Source organism: Odontomachus brunneus, unplaced genomic scaffold (genome assembly GCF_010583005.1).
Source record: "Odontomachus brunneus isolate Ranch 3 - 2012 unplaced genomic scaffold, Obru_v1 Obru_scaffold_022, whole genome shotgun sequence".
NCBI classification, from domain to species: Eukaryota; Metazoa; Arthropoda; class Insecta; order Hymenoptera; family Formicidae; genus Odontomachus; species Odontomachus brunneus.
The window spans coordinates 2,205,877-2,227,446 of NW_022639472.1; the positions used below are offsets into that span (position 1 = coordinate 2,205,877).

At 40.6% G+C, this 21,570-nt stretch overlaps 1 protein-coding gene across 13 annotated transcripts in view; it reads left to right on the top strand.

The window, feature by feature from the left end:
* The window catches only part of LOC116842199 (TWiK family of potassium channels protein 7), a 97,500-nt gene that overhangs the window by 48,005 nt on the left and 27,925 nt on the right, over window positions 1-21,570 (top strand). For 7 of the 13 annotated variants that reach the window (XM_032811043.1, XM_032811049.1, XM_032811046.1 and 4 more), the window contains one exon: window positions 426-575. In XM_032811043.1, the coding sequence (XP_032666934.1) occupies window positions 426-532 (107 nt within the window). In that variant the 3' untranslated portion in view covers window positions 533-575. Of the gene's footprint in view, window positions 1-425; window positions 576-763; window positions 4,329-7,166; window positions 8,068-21,570 lie in introns of those variants that run through there. The other 6 variants (XM_032811041.1, XM_032811042.1, XM_032811038.1 and 3 more) reach the window with 3 other exon arrangements.

Genomic DNA, 21,570 nt, shown 5'->3' on the forward strand with positions numbered 1-21,570 from the left:
TCGTAGAGATATTCCAGTATTGTCAAATACTCCGACCGCTTCCACACGAATGATTGCTCTCTCTCTCTTTGTCTCGCTTTCGCTCTTCTTCTCCCTCTCTCTCCTCTCTCTTTATTTTTTATTTTCCTCTTCATATATATTTTTATTGTACATAATCTTTTTTGCAACTTTTATTATATTTGTATTTGTATTTTAATATATTGCGCACACTATATAATCTATATGCTTGAGGGAGTAAATCCCAGGACGCCAATAAACATCTTTCTCTCTCTCTCTCTCTCTCTCTCTCTGTTTCTCAACTTGCAGAACAATTCGCGCGATGGTACTCGAGGCACCGTAAAATCGCGACCTCCTCTGTAATTTCCACACCCAAGAAGATGGTATTAACGAACGTCACGTACTGGTAACGTGTTTCTGTGTTTCAGGCATGGCGCTAATCGCCATGTGCTTTAATCTCATGCAAGAGGAGGTTATTGCAAAGATGCGGGCCTTGATGCGCGGCATCAAATACGTCTTTAGGTGCGAGAGATGACGAACGCGCTTCTCACCGTGATCCTGCACCTCCACGATAATCGGTAAGGAGACATTTCTCTTATACTCGCTCTCCTTCTCCTCCTTCCGCGCTCACATTGATATGAATTTGCGATGATTCTTGATCGTATCGATAACAACTTACTCGTTCTAACTTCCTCTAACTGAATTCTAATATCGAATGTTATTGGGGTAAGTAGAATTTGACGAGATTTCTCACCGTGTTCGACAGATTTAAGATGGAAACCTGACGTTAAACTGCGAATCCATAAATTATACTGCATAAATTATACTGCAATTTGCGCGAGAGTACGAGCGTAAGTATCGTGTGCGGATTTTATTATTCACGTTGAGCAAATTGCTGCTGCAGCCTGGGTTTTCGCTTCATTTGTAACGTCGACAAGATAAGCAAGCCATGAAATCACTCTAATTAATTTGATTACTTGAGGTATCTTGTTATTCGTTCATTTTATGATATCATTAATTACGATATCATTAATATATTCTATTAAATATATTCGATTAAATGTGTTAATTATGTCTCCGTTAATTTCTTACTAATTCAATATTTAGCGCATTTTCACGCCACGGAGAGTCACCGTGCGTCGTCGAAAGTTGCTATTGTCACATGCGCAATTGATTATTCAACGGGGAACTCATCTGCTCATGAGGGAGCAGAAGAAACGATTCGATTCGTAATTAATCGGAATGCAACCGCAACCGAAGGGATTCGTAACGAGATGAAATTATTCTCCGTAATTAACGGACCGCCGTTGGCGCACATTACGACCGTTCATCGATCGCGATGAACTCAGGTGGGAGATGGAATTTCTTTCATAAATCGAACTAATGACACGAGGGACGAACGCATCGTAGCATGAGACGATGTCATTAAAAACCGCACTGTCATTTTTCACGAGGAACATTTATCCGGGCGCGATCCGCGGGAGTTATCGTGATGAGAAGTGTCTTTGATATTCCCGACGTCTCTCGAAATCCCACCGAAACGTAGACACGTGAATAAGCAAAGGAGCAAAGGCGGCCAAACGATCGAGTAGAAACACACGCGACAGCCAAGAGCGTAGATGATAAACGATAAATTCTGCACGAGCCTCGGCGTCGCGAGGAGAACGTTAATACTGTGTTAGCGCTCCTTCGCGAAAGAGGAGGAAAAGAATAATTCAGCTCGTCCATTCCGACGTAACGTAGCATCATTGAGGAGATAAAACACCTTTGCTGCGCGCGTAGAAAGCTTCATTTTGAAACTTTGTAACTTTCTCACCTCTTGATATTTTATTATCCAGTCCGGCATTATTGTACTAGCAAAAATAGGTAAATTGGAAAACGAGAAATGAAATAATGCCGAAACAGCAGCTGCTTCTTTCCTTTTTCATAGCGGATCTGTGTAATAATCTTACTTGTACATTTCTGAATAGAACAAGAAAAATGATCGCGAAGAGAATTTTTTAGTAAAAGTTGCGTAAAAATTATTTTGTAACCGAGGAATAACTCGCAGTAATTCGTTATCCTTCATTTCATATGTGCTGCTTATACCTTGGGAATTGAAATGTACTACTAAAACATTTGCGATGTTCCCAGCGAAATCTGCTATGTTTCTAACGGGATTTGCTATGTTCCTCAGTAAGATGGACTCTACTGATAGTCTACTCCTGGACTCCCTCCTACAAAAACATAATAAAATTGAAAAGCATTTACATGAAAAAAAGCTATAATATTATTCCCGTGTACATTCTCAATTTACAATATATTCTTCAGATATTGTCATAGCTGCTTTTTTATTTGCGATTGTACTAATATGTCCAAGTTTATTTTACAGAAAAATACTTTTTATTAAGACACTTTCTTAATAACTTTGGCCTGAAAAATTATTTAAAAAATCGGCTACGATAACACTTAAAGCATTTACTGCAAATTGAGAATGCATTTTTTCTTTTTCCATTCAGAAATTTTTACAAGAGGATATCAGGTCCACCATGAAGAAAGAGAGATTTTACGGAAACTGCTACTGTCTCGCTATTATCTTATTTTTCATTTCCTAATTTACAGAACATTCTTATTAATATATAATGGTCATACAAAATTTCACAATAAAATATAAAAAAGCAAAAAATTATGAATTTATGTTTCCCATTAAGTTTTGAATTTATGTTTTCCATACAAACAGCAATGTTTTAACCCCTTAGGTGTTTTATTCCTCTAAGGGAATGCTGGATATTGACATAATGCAACTTTCGTATCTTGCAATGTTTTTCTATTTGGTCGTATAAAATTGTAAATACTTACGCAGAATGAAAATGTAAATGTCAGTATATGGCGGAATATCTCATGTATAAAAAACAAGAACATTTGTAGCTTGTAAATAAAAGATATTTTTTAACTTTTTACATATATGAGGTACTCACAGATATTTATATTTTCTCTCTACACAAGCATTCGCGATTCTGCGCAACCAATAGTTCAAAATACGAAATTATATCAAACTATCAAACAAATTCTATTAAATTAAAACGGCTCAAGGGATTTATATATCAATTCTAAAGGACGATAGGAGCCAAAATACGCTGATGTTAATAATGTTAAATGTTAACGTTAATAATTTAAATAATAATTGACAAATAGTCAATTAATAAGTAAAATAAAATAAATAAAATAAAAATTAAAATTAAAAATTATTGAACTAATAATTTTTGAGCTTCATTATTTATCGACGTTGAAGAATGTTTCCATTCATTACGAAGACCACTTATATACGGATCTGAAGAAATTAAAAGTTTATTTATAACAACTTTATTTGTGGCACATCTATTATGCTTATGACTATATTAAATACTCTGAAATTTTCAAAATCTTTGTTTCATGCTTCTTGTACTATTTCAATTAATCTTTTTATTTTATTTATTTTTTTTTATTTTATTTTATTTATTAATTGACTATTTGTATTAAATTATTAACTATATTATAGTTAATAAAGCGTAAGTTAACACCAGCGTATTTTGGCTCCTATCACCCTTTAGAATTGATATTGCATTATATCAGTTGCGGCGTTCTCTTAACCTTTTACTGCTCACTGTGACTCTGAAGTCACACTCCAATTTCATCATTATTTATCTACAATATGAATGTTGTTCCTATCCTGACCGATGTGACATGAAAGTCACAATATGCCTGTTTTTAATATGTTGGTAACGATAGTAACTGCCTAACGTGATCGGAAAGTCACAAACCTATTTTGGGAAAGTAAAAAATTAGAAAATTTCACCTTGTATGTGTTGAGTACTTTAGTTTTAAACATCTTATGTACAAGAAAAATTTTTTAAATATAAGGAATTAATTTGGACAGAGTAGAGGGTTAACGTAAAAATATCTGTTCCACGATGTCGGCCTGAGAACGCCGACGGACGCAATAATCACTGCAAAGAATTTTCGACGAGGATCTTGTCGTTTTTCCCGAATTGTGCGCATCTTCGGAATTCCTCGAGCGCATTTATCGGCTCGTTTATTGAGGCGAACGTTCCATCGCCCGTCGTCCCGTCGGTCGGCGTAGGAAAATAGAGATCCGACGTCGTCGCGCGCGAAATATATCGATACCAACGCATAGTGGGGTCAAACAACATTTCGTGTTTCAAAAAAAAGTTACAGTCCCTAAATTTGAACTGATTTCGATGTTTTTTCCTTAAATTAAAGATAATAAAATTTGAAACAACTCTATGTAGCTAAACTTTTGTTTTTCTGCTTTCCTTCTTTATAAAATCAATCTAAATTTAGTAAATAACCTAGATTTAATAAATACTTTTTCTTCAATCAAACTCATTTCGTATTTTCTCTCACTTAATATCAGGCACAGATATTAATATTGAATCTAAATATTCAAACTTTGATTACGCTTGAAAAAAAGCCTATATATATAACATATAGTCTCACTAGATTATATTTGAATTTAATAAATAAGATTAATTGAAATAGTGCATAATTATTGCAATAAAAACTACTGAATTAAGCAAGACTGAATTAATTACTAATACGTTGTAAATTTTTTTAACAATTAATATTCTTGAACTAATCATTTTTGAGCTTCATTATTTATCAACGTTGAAGAATGTTTCCATTCATTACGCAGACTATTTATATACGGATCTGAAGAAATTAAAAGTTTATTTATAACAATTTTATTTGTGGCACATCTATTATGCTTATGACTATTAAATACTCTGAAATTTTTAAAATCTTTCATGCTTCTTGTACTATTTCAATTAATATCGTTTATTAAGTTCAAATATAATTTAGTGGGACTATATGTTAGTCTATACGATTTTTTTCCAAGCCTGTAATCAGAGTTTGAATATTTAGATTCAATATTAATATCTGTGCCTTTAAATTAAATGAGAGAAAATATGAAATAAGTTATTAGTTTGATTGAAAAAAAAGAAGAACTTGAAATCTAATTTTTTGTGTTGATTTTCTAAAGAAGGAAAACGGAAAAACAAAAATCTACATAAGGTTGTTCCAAATTTTATTACCTTTATTAAAAAAAACGCATCAAAATCGATTCAAATTTAGAGACTGTAGTCTTATTTGAAACACGAAATGTCGTTTGGCTCCACTGTGCGATGTATCGGATGCTGTATCGGGGCTGTCGTTTTCGCGTCGAATTGCCACCAAGGAGAACGAATTGAGAACGGAGGATCGGGCAGCGCGCAGAAGGTCGGGGCTTTAAGGAGATTCAGGGGCCTAAATGAAGCGGCGGAACGAGGTGACGAGGAGGAGGAGAACCTGAACGACCGTGCGTCACGGAGCGTGCGGGATGCGGGGGCGGAAACTGTATTAGGATGAAACCGCGACGAATACGAATGTATTCGCGGCGGCTGAAAGCGATCAAGCGTTCGCGTGAAGCAGGCTGGCCCACTTTCGCGCGCGATTATGAATAAAATTTCGGCCGTCGCGCCGATACAAGATCGAGAGTCCATCTATAGTCGAGACACTCCCGCACACACGACCACTCGACATCCCCGTCATCGTCATCCCGAGCGGGGACACATCAAACGGGGACATGGCGAGATATTCCGACCGGCTGGCCCGCAAATCGTGATATCTCTTGCGAGCTAAGCGCGAGACGCACGGCAGACACGTCGCGTATATAAGCATATCGCGACGCGCTAAAAGCGGACGGACTATTTATCGGCCATCGATTTCTTTGATTGTCGTTCGTGCCCGTTCGAGCCGCGAATCGCGAACACTCGGGGGAATTTTTGCAGCGTCAGCGACGAAACCGGAGTGGAAGCAGTATACCGAGAGTAAAAAACGATTGATCTAACTGAAATTATTAGAGAGATTTTTCGTCCCACAACCGTATTTCTTGGTTGTACGACAACATGAAAATGTTGATAGTAATAGTGGTAATAATATGTATGAGGCCATTATCAATGGTGGTAGTAATGGTGGTAGTAATATGCAGAACAGGTCATTACCACTAACATTACAATGTAGGATTTAATTAAAAAACAGGTTCCCTCTACCATAATTTGTAGCGATTGTTTTTCTATGTATTTATATGTAGTTACAAATACCAAGCACTTTTTCCTCGGTGCGGTTTCAACCGCGGCCATTTTTGCGCGGAGCGTGTTGCTTATAATATTAATGAGGCTCTCGCTAAAAAGTCGATCGAGGTTCTTCTAGAAGCATGCGTGCGCGTGTTCTGTTCGTCTCGAATTGCGAAATAGCACACCACGATCTTGCATTTTATTGCGCCCTACTTCGGGCGCGCAACGTGTTAATGCGAGTATCTGGAAAACTGCGAGTGAGTCCCGTGGAGGGTGACACCTACTTCGTCTAGCTAGTCTATCCCCGGCGAGCGATCGTGCCTTTCGAGGGCTCCACGAGAGAGGAGAGAGAGACCGACGGCGTTCGACCTCCCCGGTCGCGTCGTCACCTCGAGTCGAGCGCGACAAGAGGACTCGCGAAGAGGGACAGCGAAGAGCGAGACGAGGAAGAGAGAGAGAGAGAGAGAGAGAGAGAGAGAGAGATGAGTGGAGGGAGAGGGAGGGGAAGGGAGAGAGAGTCGCACACAGGGAGAGAAAAAGAAGGAGAGTGACATTTATCGGAGATCCGAGAGACAAAGTTTCTCCTACAACGCGAAGCGAACGCGGATCGCCGTCGTCGCCGGTATAATTTAGTAACGGAGATGAAAAAAAGCGCACCGATGCGTACGCGATGAGAAAGAAGAGCAAAATTCACCGAAAAGCGAGATGAGAGAGAGGAAAGAGAGAGAGAGGGAAAGAGGGAGAGAGAGAGAGAGAGAGAGAGAGAGAGAAAGGAAAAAAGAGAGCGTTATTTATTCGGCGCCAGACAGCACAAGAAAATCAGCACAACGCGAAGTAAAATTATCTGACATATATATCTATAATATTACTTAATATACAAAAAGGGAAAGAGTGGGAAAGAGAGAGAGAGGGAGAGAGAGAAGGAAGAGCAGAGGGAAGTGAAGCGGACAGAGAGGGAGAGACCGGGTCGACGGAACGGGGCTGCGACTACGCGTTTCCCGCATGCGGCCCTCCGCGCTTTCAGGCCGTGCGATGTACGTCGCACATGCGCCACGGCCACCCCCGGCGAGAGACGGAGAGCGATCCTGCGCCCTGCCGTCGCCACGGGGGTGCGTCCGTACGAAGCCGGCGGTACACTCCTCGCGAAACGACGAGGCGCCGTTCGCTGGCCGTCGCTCTCTCGTGCCACCAGCTCCTCTCTCGTATGCACGTCTCTCGACCTCATCTCTCGCGGATCGAAGCTCTCCGTCTCTCTGTCCCTTTCTCTCTCTCTCTCTCTCTCTCTCGCTCACCACTCTCTGCCTCCCACCGTCGCGTTCGCGATCTCGATCCGGGGTGGATCGTCGATCCCGAGGACCCCATCGTCGAGCGAGTCGCGCTCTATCGTCCGCCGTCGGCCGTCGCTCCGTATCGGCTTGCGCGAGTCCGAGCGTCTCGGGACGAGTGACAAAGGGATGTTTTGAGTGCAACAAGGGTGTAGATTCGGGGGCGAGGGTGGGCTCAGCAAGTGTGTTTTGCCGCAGCGAGTGGACGCTGGCTAAGAGGAGGACTCGCGAAGATAGAGCGCCGCGGACGAAGAAGACCTCCTCCTTGTCGTCGCCGCCGCCGCCGTCGTCGTCGTTCCTCATAGATAGAGCGGAAAGCTCGATGGAGTTTGCGGTGCCCCCGGCTCGACGTTGCTAGAACAAGTGCGAGTACGAAGATCGGAGACGCCAACGACGACGACGACGACGGTGGCGGTTTCTCAGGAACAGGCTGAATCCTCCTCGAGCGAGGATACGATGAAGATTTCGCGGTGCCGCGCGTCGTCCTCTGCCGCCGTCGCGATCCGTCGCTCGCGATTCTACCGCAACAATCTAATAACGACTTAAAGCTTCCACGGCGAACTCTGCCGAGACCGCTCTGCAGCGAGTGCTTGAGTAGATGTTGCCCGTGAGTCTCAAGAGGCAGGACAAGATGGACAACGGCCTGGAACTGAGTGAGTAATGCGACGGCAGTTAATCCCTCGGTAAATTTTTCATGATGCCGCGATAACGACGCTGACGACGCGAGAAACTCTCAAGGATAATCGATAAATAGTTGCGATTTGCTTGATCGCGGACACGCAATCACTTATCTTTTCGTGATTATTCACGAAATCACGGCGGGATCAGTAGCGATTGTCGTAATAGGACTGATGGAGAGACCCGTACGATCGGCGCGCGATCATTGTTCGTACTTGCTCGATGATTGTTTCATTTAATACTGGCTTTAACCACCCCGGCGTTGCCTAGGAGGCTAGGTTATCACGAAGTGTCAAGGGGACAAAATCAGGGGCAGAGGGGGTGGGGTGTTACGGTAGGCTATATCTTCCGTCAGAGTCCTGGAGAGTAACTATGCAAAATTCGGTCCAGATCCGTCAAAGGGCTTAGGAGAGTCCAGGAGAGTATTAACATACAGATAGAGACGTTATACATATATATGTATAAATTTTTGAGTTCGTGCTTTCAACACGTGCGGTTGCAGACACGATTAAATACTGTAACCGCGCGATTGATATCGCCAGCGACTGATTCAATTTTCGTGTCGAATCCGCTTGAAATTAATCACCTCATGTGTCCGCCGATCGATCGGCCATTTTTCATATAAGGGACGCCTCTCGCGACAGCCCCTCAGGAATAAATAACGGAAGTGATTCGAGGCGATCGTGCCCGGGGGATTTCCTCGATGATGCCGGGCGTTACCGTGGATTGGACGGATCGGACGCGGGGGCCATTAAGTAAATCGCGTCGCGATAACGCGCGGTTTATAATCGGCGATGTCGCGGCGACGGAATTTACGATCGCTCTCCTCGGGGACGACGGCGAGGAGACGTCGATGACGACGACGGGAACGAGAGAATAGGCAAATCACGCTAAATGGATCCGCAGGCCGCGACAGAAATAGACGGGAGAGCGCGCGAGCACTCTCAATCTCGGGAGCCGATCTAAGCAGCGAGTCGCTCTAGTCGGCCAACAGTTGCTTCGACTATCCGTCGATATCAGGCCGCGAGTGAATCGAGTCGGCGATAGTCGGACGGTACGAGGCAGCCGTAAGTGATACGGATCGATCGTGGTTATGCGATATCGGGCGCAAGTGACGCGATCGTACCGTAACCGGATGCTATCGCGAACAAGTGGTACATGTCAACCATAATCGGACGCTATGAGCGACAAGTGATGTAGACCAATTACAATCAGGAATCGCTGATTCGCCTTCCCTCGTCGAAAGAAAACGAATTGGACGGTTGCAATGTTGAGTGCATATCAAAAAATATATACAGAATGTAATTAACATGGGAATACTTTAAGTACCTGAATACTGGAAGTTCATCCCATGTTTCTGATCAGGTGGATTTTAATTTATTCTTGTATGCATGGTAAGATGATGTTGAAGGGTCCTGATAAGTCACGTAATGCAGCGTGGTAATCAGGTTCTCATTAATGAAAAAGATTTCTAATTGAATAAATAATCCAGTAAATAATTGGGACTTTATTAATAACACTATGCTACATATTTTGATCAATTTCTTGCACTTTTGAAGGATTGTTCTTTAGTAAATCGGATCACGAATGTGACCTCAAAAACTACATTCACATAAAGTCACATACTATATCATATAAAGTTTCTGAAAAAATAATAAGCGTGTTTTTGACTATTTTTATAAGTTGGTAACGTATAAATCAGGTCTATCAACAACTTCAAGAAGACTTGAAATTGAAGTTTGAATTTTTTTTGAAACTTTTTTTAATTGAAGCTTCTTATCTTTATTTTAAAAAGTCAAAAATTTCAATTTCGTAGAAGCAACTTTCGTAGAAGAATGATGTACTCTCATAAAATACAATATAACTAAATTATAACTTAACAAATTTCTGGGCAAATGAGACAGGCTCAAGATTGTACGAAAAAAAATTTTAAATGAATCACTCTTGAAGGAAATTGCATAAACAACCTAGAACTAAATAAAAAAATTTTTCTATCCTGCAGAATGAGATTCTGATTACATTTTTGTTATAAAGAGGTACAATGGACCTTAATAGAAGACTTTTCGAGGTTGCTGATTTTGAATATCCAGAAATTTGTTGCATGTGAGATATAATTTTGCCATTGTGTTGTATAAATTTATGACATTACTTCATGCTTATGTGAAGGTTGCTTCAAGTTGTATTTTAAGTTTTTTTTTTAAATGGAGGTGAAGGTTCATACATCAATTTCAGGCTGTTTCGAAGTTGCTGGCACATTTGGTTCATGCATTACGAATTTGTAAAAATGGCCAAAAAAACATTTTTGTGAGTTTAAACTTCTATTTTCTCGGAAAGTTGACGTGATGAACAGTTTTCGTGATCATACACCTGATTTACTAAACAATCCTTCATGACAAAAATGCAAAATCTTGTAACATAGTATAATTAAAACTTGGCAACATCACTTTGTACAAACAAGATAACTGATTGAAATCAATCCGATCAGGATCGTGGGATAAAATTTTAGTCGAATAACATACTATTGATCTTAATCATCTGTGTATAATGTTGAGTCTGAGAGTCAAACGAATATTCGATTGCTCATTAACTTTGACAAAGAGCCCATGAAAATTTCAAAACAGCAAATTTCAAAGCGCAAATTTGATTGCAGATTTCGATTTGATTGCGCTACTATTTTACAGGTTGTTTCTGGAAAACATATATTAAATGATCGATTTTCACACTGAGAGAAATTATTCGATAAGAAATTAACAAATAGATATTTCCAATCAAAATACCGATGAAATTATATATCCAATCAGGAAACATCCGATGAGAAATATCAATTCATTTTTGATCGATTTATCTGATGAAATGCCATTATGATCGAAAATATTCGATTAAATTTAATCGGATATCCTGATAGGATATAAAAATTTATCGGTATTTTGATCGGAAATATTCGTTTGTTAATTTTTTATCGGATAATTTCTCTCAGTGCAACAAAGTTATCCACATAGAACAATATTATTCCACTACTAAGAAAAGTATGATTATTCAGAATATTTTCTCGATAATGTTTCTGAGATATACTCTACAAATTTTACACTACTTTACAAATTTTATCGAATAATCGAATTTCTGTTTTAATTTAATATCTTTAGTTGCGAAACTTAGTAGAGGATTTAGAATGTATTTGAACAAATTTGATACTTATGATAAACTTATTGCAAACATACGAATAGAAACTCCTGTGAAATGCTTGAAAAAAGTAACATTTACTTGAATACAGTATTTTTCTACGTGTTGTAGTTCAAAATTGCCTAGATCTGACAGATCCAAATTGTACTATGTGTATATAATTGTACGCGAAAGATTGGGGATGAAAAGGTTACCGAATTCATATTCATATAAAATTTTCTCATCCTCAAGATGGACAGAATAGAACTAAGAGCTGATTCTTCCAACTTCTTGATAAATTAACTGACAGTCAAATTGTGTATCTCTCTTTGTTTTTTCCATAAATTTGACAAAGGCAAACATATGATTTAATTGTTACTTATATTGAGAAAAAGAATGGTTGAGTTAATGAGACTTTACTTGAACGAACAAAATTCGTTCAACCGAATATTTAGTCGACTAAACGAATTACAAAGACGCTGCGATGAGTTATCAATTGATTCGGTGATTGCGATTTGGTCCGTAACTACATCAACGCAACTTATTGTTGCACTACCGCGTAATTATATCCGCGTCAATGGATACAATATTTCTTTGAAGACAGGTGACTGCCAATCTAGTGGATCCAATTGCTTCTTTCCTCAGTGTAATTTACTAAGAGGATAGAAAAATCGGCCCTGAGTCTGCTGAAAGTAGCGTGCATTGTACATACGGAGATACGTGAAAATCATGACGAATAAGTCACGCGGCGTTTTCGATCGCGATCAGAACATTTCTCGAACGGATCGGTCGGCCCAGCTGGCGGATCACGATCCTACGTAAAATTCAGCGTGGTCCCCCGCGAACAGCGGGTGACGGAAAAGTTTCTTCCACTTTGGCAGGACGACATGTCCCGCGAAACGACCGTGGGAACTTGAGGACCGCCGGCGGATGCAGTACGAGAAGGACGAAAGAGCAAGATAGACAGAGAAAGTAAGAGAGAGAAAGAGAGAGAGATGGGAGAACCTCGCCAGCGAGGTGAGTGGCAAGTTACGAGGACGACGCGAAGTTTTTCCGGACACGTTTCGAGCGCGAAACAACCGGCGGGATGCGTCGAGAGCACCACAATGCATCCGCTTGTATTTTTAGTGCCTCGCCTCGCCCATGCGAATTGGAAACATGTGGCACGAATGTGGCTGTCGAAGCGAAAAGCATACTCTACTCTGCTCTCTCTCTCTCTCTCTCTCTCTCTCTCTCTCTCTCTCTCTCTCTCTTCCTCTTGACTCGTTACGATCGCGATGGTTAACGATTTCGCAGGATTTGTCGACAAAGAGTTCGACGTAAACGAGCGCACAGAGAGTACCTCGAGTTGCTCGTACGTTTGTAAATTTTGTGAACAATCTGAGGTCGTTTTGTGTTCAATCTCGTGCAATTCCCGTTAGAGGAGATTTATAGAAGGATTTGAGAATTGTCTAGCAGATAAAGCGAGAAGAAATCTTGCTGGTGGATTCAATACAAAGATATTCAGGGCTGATTTTTCAATAGTAGTTGAGACTTGGAGAGTTAAGTTAATAAATTCTGATTCAACACATCATATATATATATATACAAATTATTGGAAAAAAGCTTAACGTTCAGTCTAAGTTGAACTGCTATTGAAAAATTGGGTCTTAATGTTAACTAGTCCAAAGCCTCGTCGAATAGCAGCGACTCTGTCGAGAATTTGTCCAAACGTCGAAACTATCGCTATTCTTAACTGCTTTATTGTCTTCGACTTGTTCGTCGTCGTTGAAAAGTCGTTGCTAATAACTGCGCTGGTAGTTTATGTATGTACGAAAAGAAGGGCACTCGCGGCACAAAACGTGACGGTGGCGTAAAGAACATCGTGTAATGTGTATATTCCATTATGCGAGCAGCACGCAGAAGTGTGTCAAGCGGAATTTCTCTCTCTCTCTCTCTCTCTCTCTCTCTCTCTCTTTCTCTCTCTCCCCCTCTCTCTCTTTTTCTCTGATTCTTTTCCTCTCTTTCTTTCATACGTTGCGCGCGCGTGGCTGCTTACGGGCATGTAAGTAATATTCCTGTTGCTACCAAGCCACATCCGTGTGTCTGTCGATTTGTCAGGAGAAAATCTGCTCTCACAGTTAGCAAGCGCGGTGTTCGCTTTGAACGCGAAGAATCTTTTGTCTCGGGAAGCCGAATCGACGAATTTCACTAACGAAGGAACTCGTTCTCCCGCTCTCCCGAAACTCGCGTAGTCCCAAATTCGGGCAATTTGCCTATGCAGGTGTTTAAAACGTAACAGGACATTTTTGGCTGACATTCGCGTTCGTCCGTGCGTGCCCAGATCGAAACTTGGACCCTACTATCGACTTCAGTATTCCATTTGACCCTTTCCCAACCCGTCATTGTCCTGAGGCGACACGTACTTCGAATCAATCAGGCGCTACACTAATTGATATTTTTCGCTGCCAAACTGTCAAACGTTGTTGGCAACTCTGTCTCTCACTTAGCTGTAGTAGTAAAAACTAATAAATTGTCGGCACTCGTCTCTCCGCTTCGACACTGGTCGAACGACTAGTCGTCGTTCCATAAATAATAACCGCAATTTACTAATATTGCATTTACTTATAAAAGTGGACTGTACAAAATATTCTCGTGCATTATCACGATATATGCAGAGTAGAAAATTATTATATAGCAGAATGTAGTTTGCACCAAAAATAATGCAGCATATCAAGGAGTTATTTTTCTGAAACAACATTTTGATTTCTCCAAAATGGCTTATTGAAAAATTATGAAAAAAATTAGGTATCACCTTTACATTACTAATAGAGAAAGAATAGTTTTTGCGAATAGAATTAATTCGGGAATAAAAGGGTTAACGTTTACTTTGAGACTTACTTTGAAACCTATGTCAAACTCTTTAAATTCTATATTTAACCTGCCAACTTCGCCAACTTCCTCTTTAGAACCTGAAAGCGGCATTTTGTGGATTTTCTGTCGTTTAAAGATCCATCAGAGTATGCGGATACTAAAACGTTCATGTCGAAAGTAGAGCTAAAATTTCTATTCGGGTAAATTTGCGATTGAATCTGTATTGGCAAACGTGTTTGAATTTTGGGCAAAAATTCGCGAAATCGTTTTTCACCGATGCCAGATTAATCCGCACTATCATGGTAAATGCATCGTCGGTAATGAACGCGCGACGTAATCGTGAAAAAAAAAGGGATCTGATTATTCTCGCGGATTGTACAATACTTATCTGTCGAGCCTCGCCCGAAAGTGACGTGCAATTTGCATTCGCCACGAATGTGCCTTCATACGTTTCAGTTTGCGAGAAATATAGCGTCTCCCTTTCTTTTTCTTTCTCTCTCTTCTCCTCTCTGTCTCGTTTTCGCTCTTGCTCTTTCTCAACCTCGTAGGTAAAGTCGAGATTCAATTACGAGCAGAATCGAATCTAAGAACGTTTGTCTTTCCGACAAGCCCGCGCAGCTCGGCACTCAGTCGAGGAGCGAGGGGGACTCGACTCGTGCAACATTTAGCGTCCATCTCGAGGATTACGAGCTTCACGAAGCCCATTAAATTTTTAACATCCCAGCTATAGGCGACTATATACGTATAACGAACGAACGGATGAACGGACGAACGGGCGGGCGGAAGCGCGCGCGAAAAATCACATCCCGCAGAAAGTTTTCGAGTTTACGAGCAATCTCTCCGCTCCGAACGAGCGAATTCGTTTTTTCTTCCGAGTAGCTGCCATTAAGAGCTTCGCGAATTATACGCTCATTTTCTCACCAAACGACAAGCGCGGAACAGCCGAAGCTCCGCTTTTCGTGTTAGCGCGATTTTTTCGTTAACTTGAGGAGATTTTCCTTGAAAATATTCGTGAGACAGACATCAATTTGATTCAAACGCGCGAGGAGCGGGACCTGAACACAAATTTCAAAATTCTTCTAGAGATGTGGATTATATATAATTTGATTATAATTTTCATAATATATACACATGTTTATACATACAAAAGAATATAATCTCGTACTTAGTGTAATCCTCGTATGTGTGGTCTCAAGAGGATTCTTCTAAAACCAAAAACAAAATATTTCAAGTACAATATTATTCTTCTTCATTACACTCAGAGAAAAATAATGGCAATTATATAGTAACAATACGATTATATTCAGCGACTGTACGATTTTAATATGATTTTATAATTATAATGTATACAAGGTGTCCGCTAACTCACAGAGGAGTCGTGATGTACAAGTAGATTAAGTCAAATTGAATGAAAAGTCCCTCTACCATTTTGCGAGCGATTAAAACAACAAGAAGAAAGTCCTCTACCATTTTCCAAATGACCACCAGATATTTAGTTATTAATTAAAAAAGTTATCAATTAAAAAAAGATTAGTTATTAATTAAAAAAGATTAGTTCATTATTGTACATAGCTGTACACCAAACTTCTTTCCAGACATGTACGTGGTCATTTGGAAAATGGTAGAGGATTAAGTTTGTTCAGTTTGACCTAATATACAAGCATATAGCGGCAGACGTTGACACAGCTCATCTACTGTATAGCGCGTGATCATTCACGAGTCTTCTTTGATTAATAACTTAGAATTTTACGTGATTGTTCGCAAAATAATAGAGAAATTTTTGGTTCAGTTTGACTTAATCTACACCGCGGCTCCTCTGTGAGTTATCGGACACCCTATATGCTGTATAGCTTAAGCCTTTGAGGCACAGTGGTTTCACGGTGAAACCACCTATTAGAACCAAATCATAACCTCAGTTATAGTTTCTGGCACGTATCCTACTTGCAGATAAGTTGTGTAACTTCTGCTGTTTTTCGTGATGTATAGAGAGAATTTATGAAGCTATAACGTTAAGGGGATGCTGAAGCTGAAAACTTTACCGACATTTTTCTACAAAGTTTACGTCGTATTGGTTACACATAATTACAAATGCTTTTACGCAATAAAAGTACATGCAAAAATAAATAGGAATATTGCTCGATACGTGACAAAAACAAATAAACAGTTTTTAATGTAAAATCTCAAACTGTCAGTTAGCGTAATATTTGCCTAATCTAAAAGTTCCGCAGCTTGTATATACCGAAAATGTAGATGCTCCAAACAGAAAAATTTTGAAGAACATTGCTCTACCTTCGCATTTGCATTTGGAAGCTTAAAAATATCGAAAAAGTTTGCAGAAAGATTTCTACACATATATGGTTAGGTTTTCCGTTGAATATGGTAAAACAAAGTAACATTCATGTAAATTCTATATATACAAGAAATACGAAAAGAATAGCGTGATTATGTTAGTGACGATCGTCTTTGCATTATCAACATTGTTCGAGTGAGTCATCGACTTCAGCATCCCCTTAATATTGGCTAATTATAATTTCAAAAATTTTTACTTCTCTTCTCATGGTAGTCTTATCATGAGATCTGTGCTTCAAAGAATTAATAGGTTATTTTTGTAGTTATTACAACTAATGTTTCAGTTGAGATAATTACAAAATAATTCATTAAACTATATACAACAATTCTATACGTACAAAACTCGTATAGTAGTCACCCACATAGTCATGTCTTTTTCCCTGAGTACAGAAGAGGAATACTCTTTTGATAAAAGTTTTCGTTTAAAATATGGAATTTCGTTAAAAATATGGAATTACAGGAAACAGCATCTTGCAACTGGAGTTCTTTTTTTTAGTGTCAGGATATTTTTCTTTTGATATTAGGAAAATCCTCTTGGGACCACGTATAAGAGGATTCCGCTAAGGACGAGATTATATTTTTTTGAGTGTAACCTCTTTAAGATGAAGTATATAATAGGTGGCTCGCGCGCGGGGAAAGTGTGGAGTCAACCACGAGAAACGAATCTCTTTTAAGATTCCAAGCAAGCTATTTTACACTCTTGCTCTTGCATTCTCCCGCGTTTTTACTCGGAGCTTGTTCAGCTCCAATTGCGAATAACTCCAGCGAGCTCGATATTGCTGAGTCCGAAGATACCTTTCACAGGAGATATTTGCGTTGCGCGTAATATAACGCGTCTGTCGACTCGTCAGTGAAATTCGAGTAAAAGCGCAGGCGTCGCTGCACCATAAATAATTCATAATGTCGAAGCGTGTACACTTCGGTGTACAGAAACCCTCGTGGGCTTTCCTATGAGACTCTTCTATTTCCTCCCTCGGCTACCTCTTTCCCCCTTTGTCGCGCCTGTCTCACTTTTTCCTTCGGCGAAACTTTAAAGTCGACAATCGTGTGAGGAGTCTTTTAATCCGCTCCGTTCCGCTGATGGAAAATATTCGGGGGTGGACCTCTGTTTTTTTCCGAACAGTAGCGTGCAACGGCGTATACGATTCGCGGGAGTGCCGTTTCGTGTTTACGCGATTCTACATCAACGCAAAGTACGCGAAATCAATATGTTTTTCTATCTTGCGCGATATTATTTTCATGCCGGCGTTGTAAAAAATACCATTGGAGCGCTCGAAAAGTGATGCCGAAATACGTATGACCGGCACGAATATTCGCGGAAAAACCGGTAGAAATTTACGGAAAAGCCGTGGAGAAGAAGAACCCGTTTCACTGACACACAGAGCGAGACGAGACGCGAAACGTAACAAAACGTAACGGAACGAGATGCCGCGTTCGCGTTCACGCCAGAATCCCACGAAATTCGACTCGCCCTTCCCCTAAACGCCTTTCAATTTTCCGGATCATGCTTGCCCGGAATAACACAGCTCTGCCGTAGCGAGCGGATCCGGATAATTGCAAGAAATAAAAACAAATTGCCGTCCCGCGGGACGTTGTGGAACGTATCGCTGCTCGTTCCCACACGAGAGAGACAGTTTTAATTTTCGCCGGTCAAGAGACGAGCAAGCAGGTTTTTGCCGGTTGAATAGCGTCCAACAGCCAGGGTCGATATTCTCAAGATCCTCTAATCCCGAGAGTCCTCGTCCTCGTGTAGATGGGACGACTCTCTATGTCCTCGTGGCTCCTTTATTCCTCCGTCCATCCGGAAGGAGGAGGATTAAGGGATAACTTACACGCGTATCCTATCCCCTCACCTCTCGCTCCTCCCGCCATTGCGAGATCGTTATTAGCGATGTTTACTGTAGTATTATGCTGCGCAAATTTACGTTCCCGGAAACCTGTCTCCCTCCCTCTCTCTCTCTCTCTCCTTCTCTCTGTATCTGTCTGTCTCTCTCCCCCTCCCTCCCCTCTTCCTCTCTATCTTTCATCTCTCCATTCTCTATTTCACGAGCGCTTCAGGTAGATCATATAATTCATCCTTTCGTCTTCGTACACACGAGCTGCTCTACCTGCGTCAAATTGCGATCGAGCGAGGCGCACTCCTCGATTAATTCTATAGAAATTCTCCCTTAATTAAAATGTGGGACGAGCGCTGCGCAAATCTCCGCGAATTCGCGACATTCTGCACGCGCGAGGAGACTTCGCATAACCAAATTTCAAATTAAAATTCCGCCAGGATAAAGCCCGCGTCTGGCAGGGTGATTAAGGGCCGAGGGATCTTTATGGAGCGTTCGGACGCGACGAGATCGACTTTTCCACTTTAGCGAGAATGGTTATACCGCGGTGAGAGCGGTGGGAAAGGAGGAGAGGCTAAGTGTAATGGCGACCGAATATAGGTAATTCCAGGGAAACGATCGGATATTCGGAGGGGTACTTCGATAGGAAGCTCGCGCTACAGAAAGGAGTCTCTAAGTTACGTTTAATCCCTTCCTCGTGGCCGCGTCGCGCCACGTCTCGCGCCACGTTCGCCGCGCCTGGTGGCGAGGTCGTATCTCACGGGCGCGGAACGCGCTCGACTGGAAGAAGGGCGGGGTGCCGATAAAACGAGAGCGCGAAGCTGCGGAGGAAATATTTCCAAATAGCGCACAATGCCAGCCTCGCGACCCTTGGCCGCACTTATTCGCCGCGGAGGGAACGTATTTCGCCGGGGCGCAGTTCGTCGGCGCGCAACGACGAGCACGATATCGATGAACGAAGGAGTGGGTTGGCGCCGCGACGCTCTTGAATAATTGCGGTTTTAATATCCCCCGCGAATGCGACGCGATATTATCCCGCTCGCAAGAGCCCGGAGAAATTATAGCCCGCTAATCCCCCCGTTCATTTAGCGCAACCAGTGCTGCGTATTACGCGAGAACTTGGAAAAAAGGATTACGGCAACGCCGCGAAGCTACCTCCTTACGAGATTACCCGCTCCGGATATCCGGTACATCGGCAAAATTACGAAACAGTTTCAGTGAGATCATATATAGCGAGTGCAAAAGAAAAAGATGTGGTACACATAACCAGAAATATTTAGTTGCGAGCAGTACATATAATTGCATCACTACGATGAAAGAAAAAGCTTGGTAACTACACTGAAAAAAATGTTTGGTATTTACAACTATAACCATATATAGAGAAATAAATTGTACTATAATTGTTAGTGATAATAAAAAATGTTATATACATATTACTACTACTATCTTCGTGTTGGAACAACCAAAAAGTATGGTTGGAGTAAAATTGGGCTAACCCATATTTTTAGTTATTCTAACAATATTATAATAGTAATATGCATATGAGATTATTATCATTAAAATTATAGTACAATTAATTGAAAAAAGATTGTCTTGGCTAATAATAATTTATAGTAATTATTTTTTCTATATGATTAGAGTTACAATTACATTAAACATTTTCCTCTTAGTGTGACACAATCATAGAAAAAGGGAAACTATAAGTTATACGGAAAATTATTTTTTATTAAAATCTACGATAATGTTAGTGATAATAAATTTTCATGCATACTACTACTACCATTTTAGTATCAGAACAACCAAAAAATTCGATTGGGACCGAAAATAACTATAATTTTAGTTAGATTCATCATTTTTTCTCTCAGTATGCACGGGAAAAGCAACTCCATTAGTATAACTGAATTTTCTATCTTGGAGATCAATGAGAAACTCGATTATGGCAACAGAAAGATTCCTGTAGGAGATTTCTACTCAGTCAATTGCTCTCAGTTATCTCAACTGAGTTTTAATGCAGCTGAATGTTCAGATGAATGTTTTTAGTAACAGAGAGAGAGAGAGAGAGAGAGAGAGAGAGAGAGAGAGAGAGAGAGAGTTAATAGTAACAGAGATATTATTGTTCGTCGCGAGTTTTTTGTCTGATTCCTATTTAGTTACTCAATCTGAAATATCTTTACTGTGTGGTTATCTTAGGTTCGTATAGTCGAATCTTATATTTAAAATTGTCTCAAATTCATCTTCAGGTGTTGTACGAATCATTTCGTTGGTTATTGAAATGCCTGAAGGTGAACTTAATACAGTTTTAAATATAAGACACGACTATGAATACTTTAATGTGACGATAATCTGTACAATTGACATGACTCAGTTACTTTGGTACATCAACCACATCAATGTAGTTGCGCGTGATTTGGTGATAACAATAAAAAATCGATTGGGATAGCATTTGCCATGGACATATTCAAAGCAACTAATACCAGCCATTTTTTTCTTAACTTTTAACTACAGTTATCGTTATAATATCGTTACCGTTATCGTTATATTGTCGTTGCTATAATACCTGGTGAAAAAGCTGCACAACGACAACATGACGATAACAACATTGTCGTTAAAACTTACGGAATAAATAGACAGATATCGTTACTGCTGCAGCGGCAGTAACTCAACAATTGTTCTGTGGCTGCAGCAAGCACATAATAAAGTTATTTCGTATTTTACTATTGAGTTCGTTTGACACAACCAGACTTGTGTGCGGAGCAACCATACCGTTTCTTTTGTGAGGGACTTTCTTTATTATATTCTTTTTTTACTATCATTAAGAGACTATTGTTATAAAGATTTTTATATCTATTATCAAAGAGGAAAATGGTGGCCCGGCTGAAAGAATAAAAAGACCAAGGGCCGCCGCGCGACGCCTCTTGAAAGATATATTATGTCGTCGGAGGGTCAGCGCAGTCGTAAACATTAAGGAGGAGATCCAAGGAGAGGAGCACCCTCCTTATCCTCAGTGGCCGAGCGAGGGCGCCCTCCTCTCGTTCGCAAATGAGGCACGAGCGGCGAGATAAGGGCGGAAGACCCGGCGGGCAGGACAGGCGCGGGTGTATATAGGCGAATAAGGGCGATCAAACGCGATAAAAAGTCCGCTCGACGACCGATAAGCCTCAATTGAATTTTCCCTCGCGAATTTTAGGCGTGGTATATGAGGCGGAAACTTTGAACGCGGCGAGAGAGAGAGAGAGAGAGAGAGAGAGAGAGAGAGAGAGAGAGAGAGAGAGAGAGAGAGAG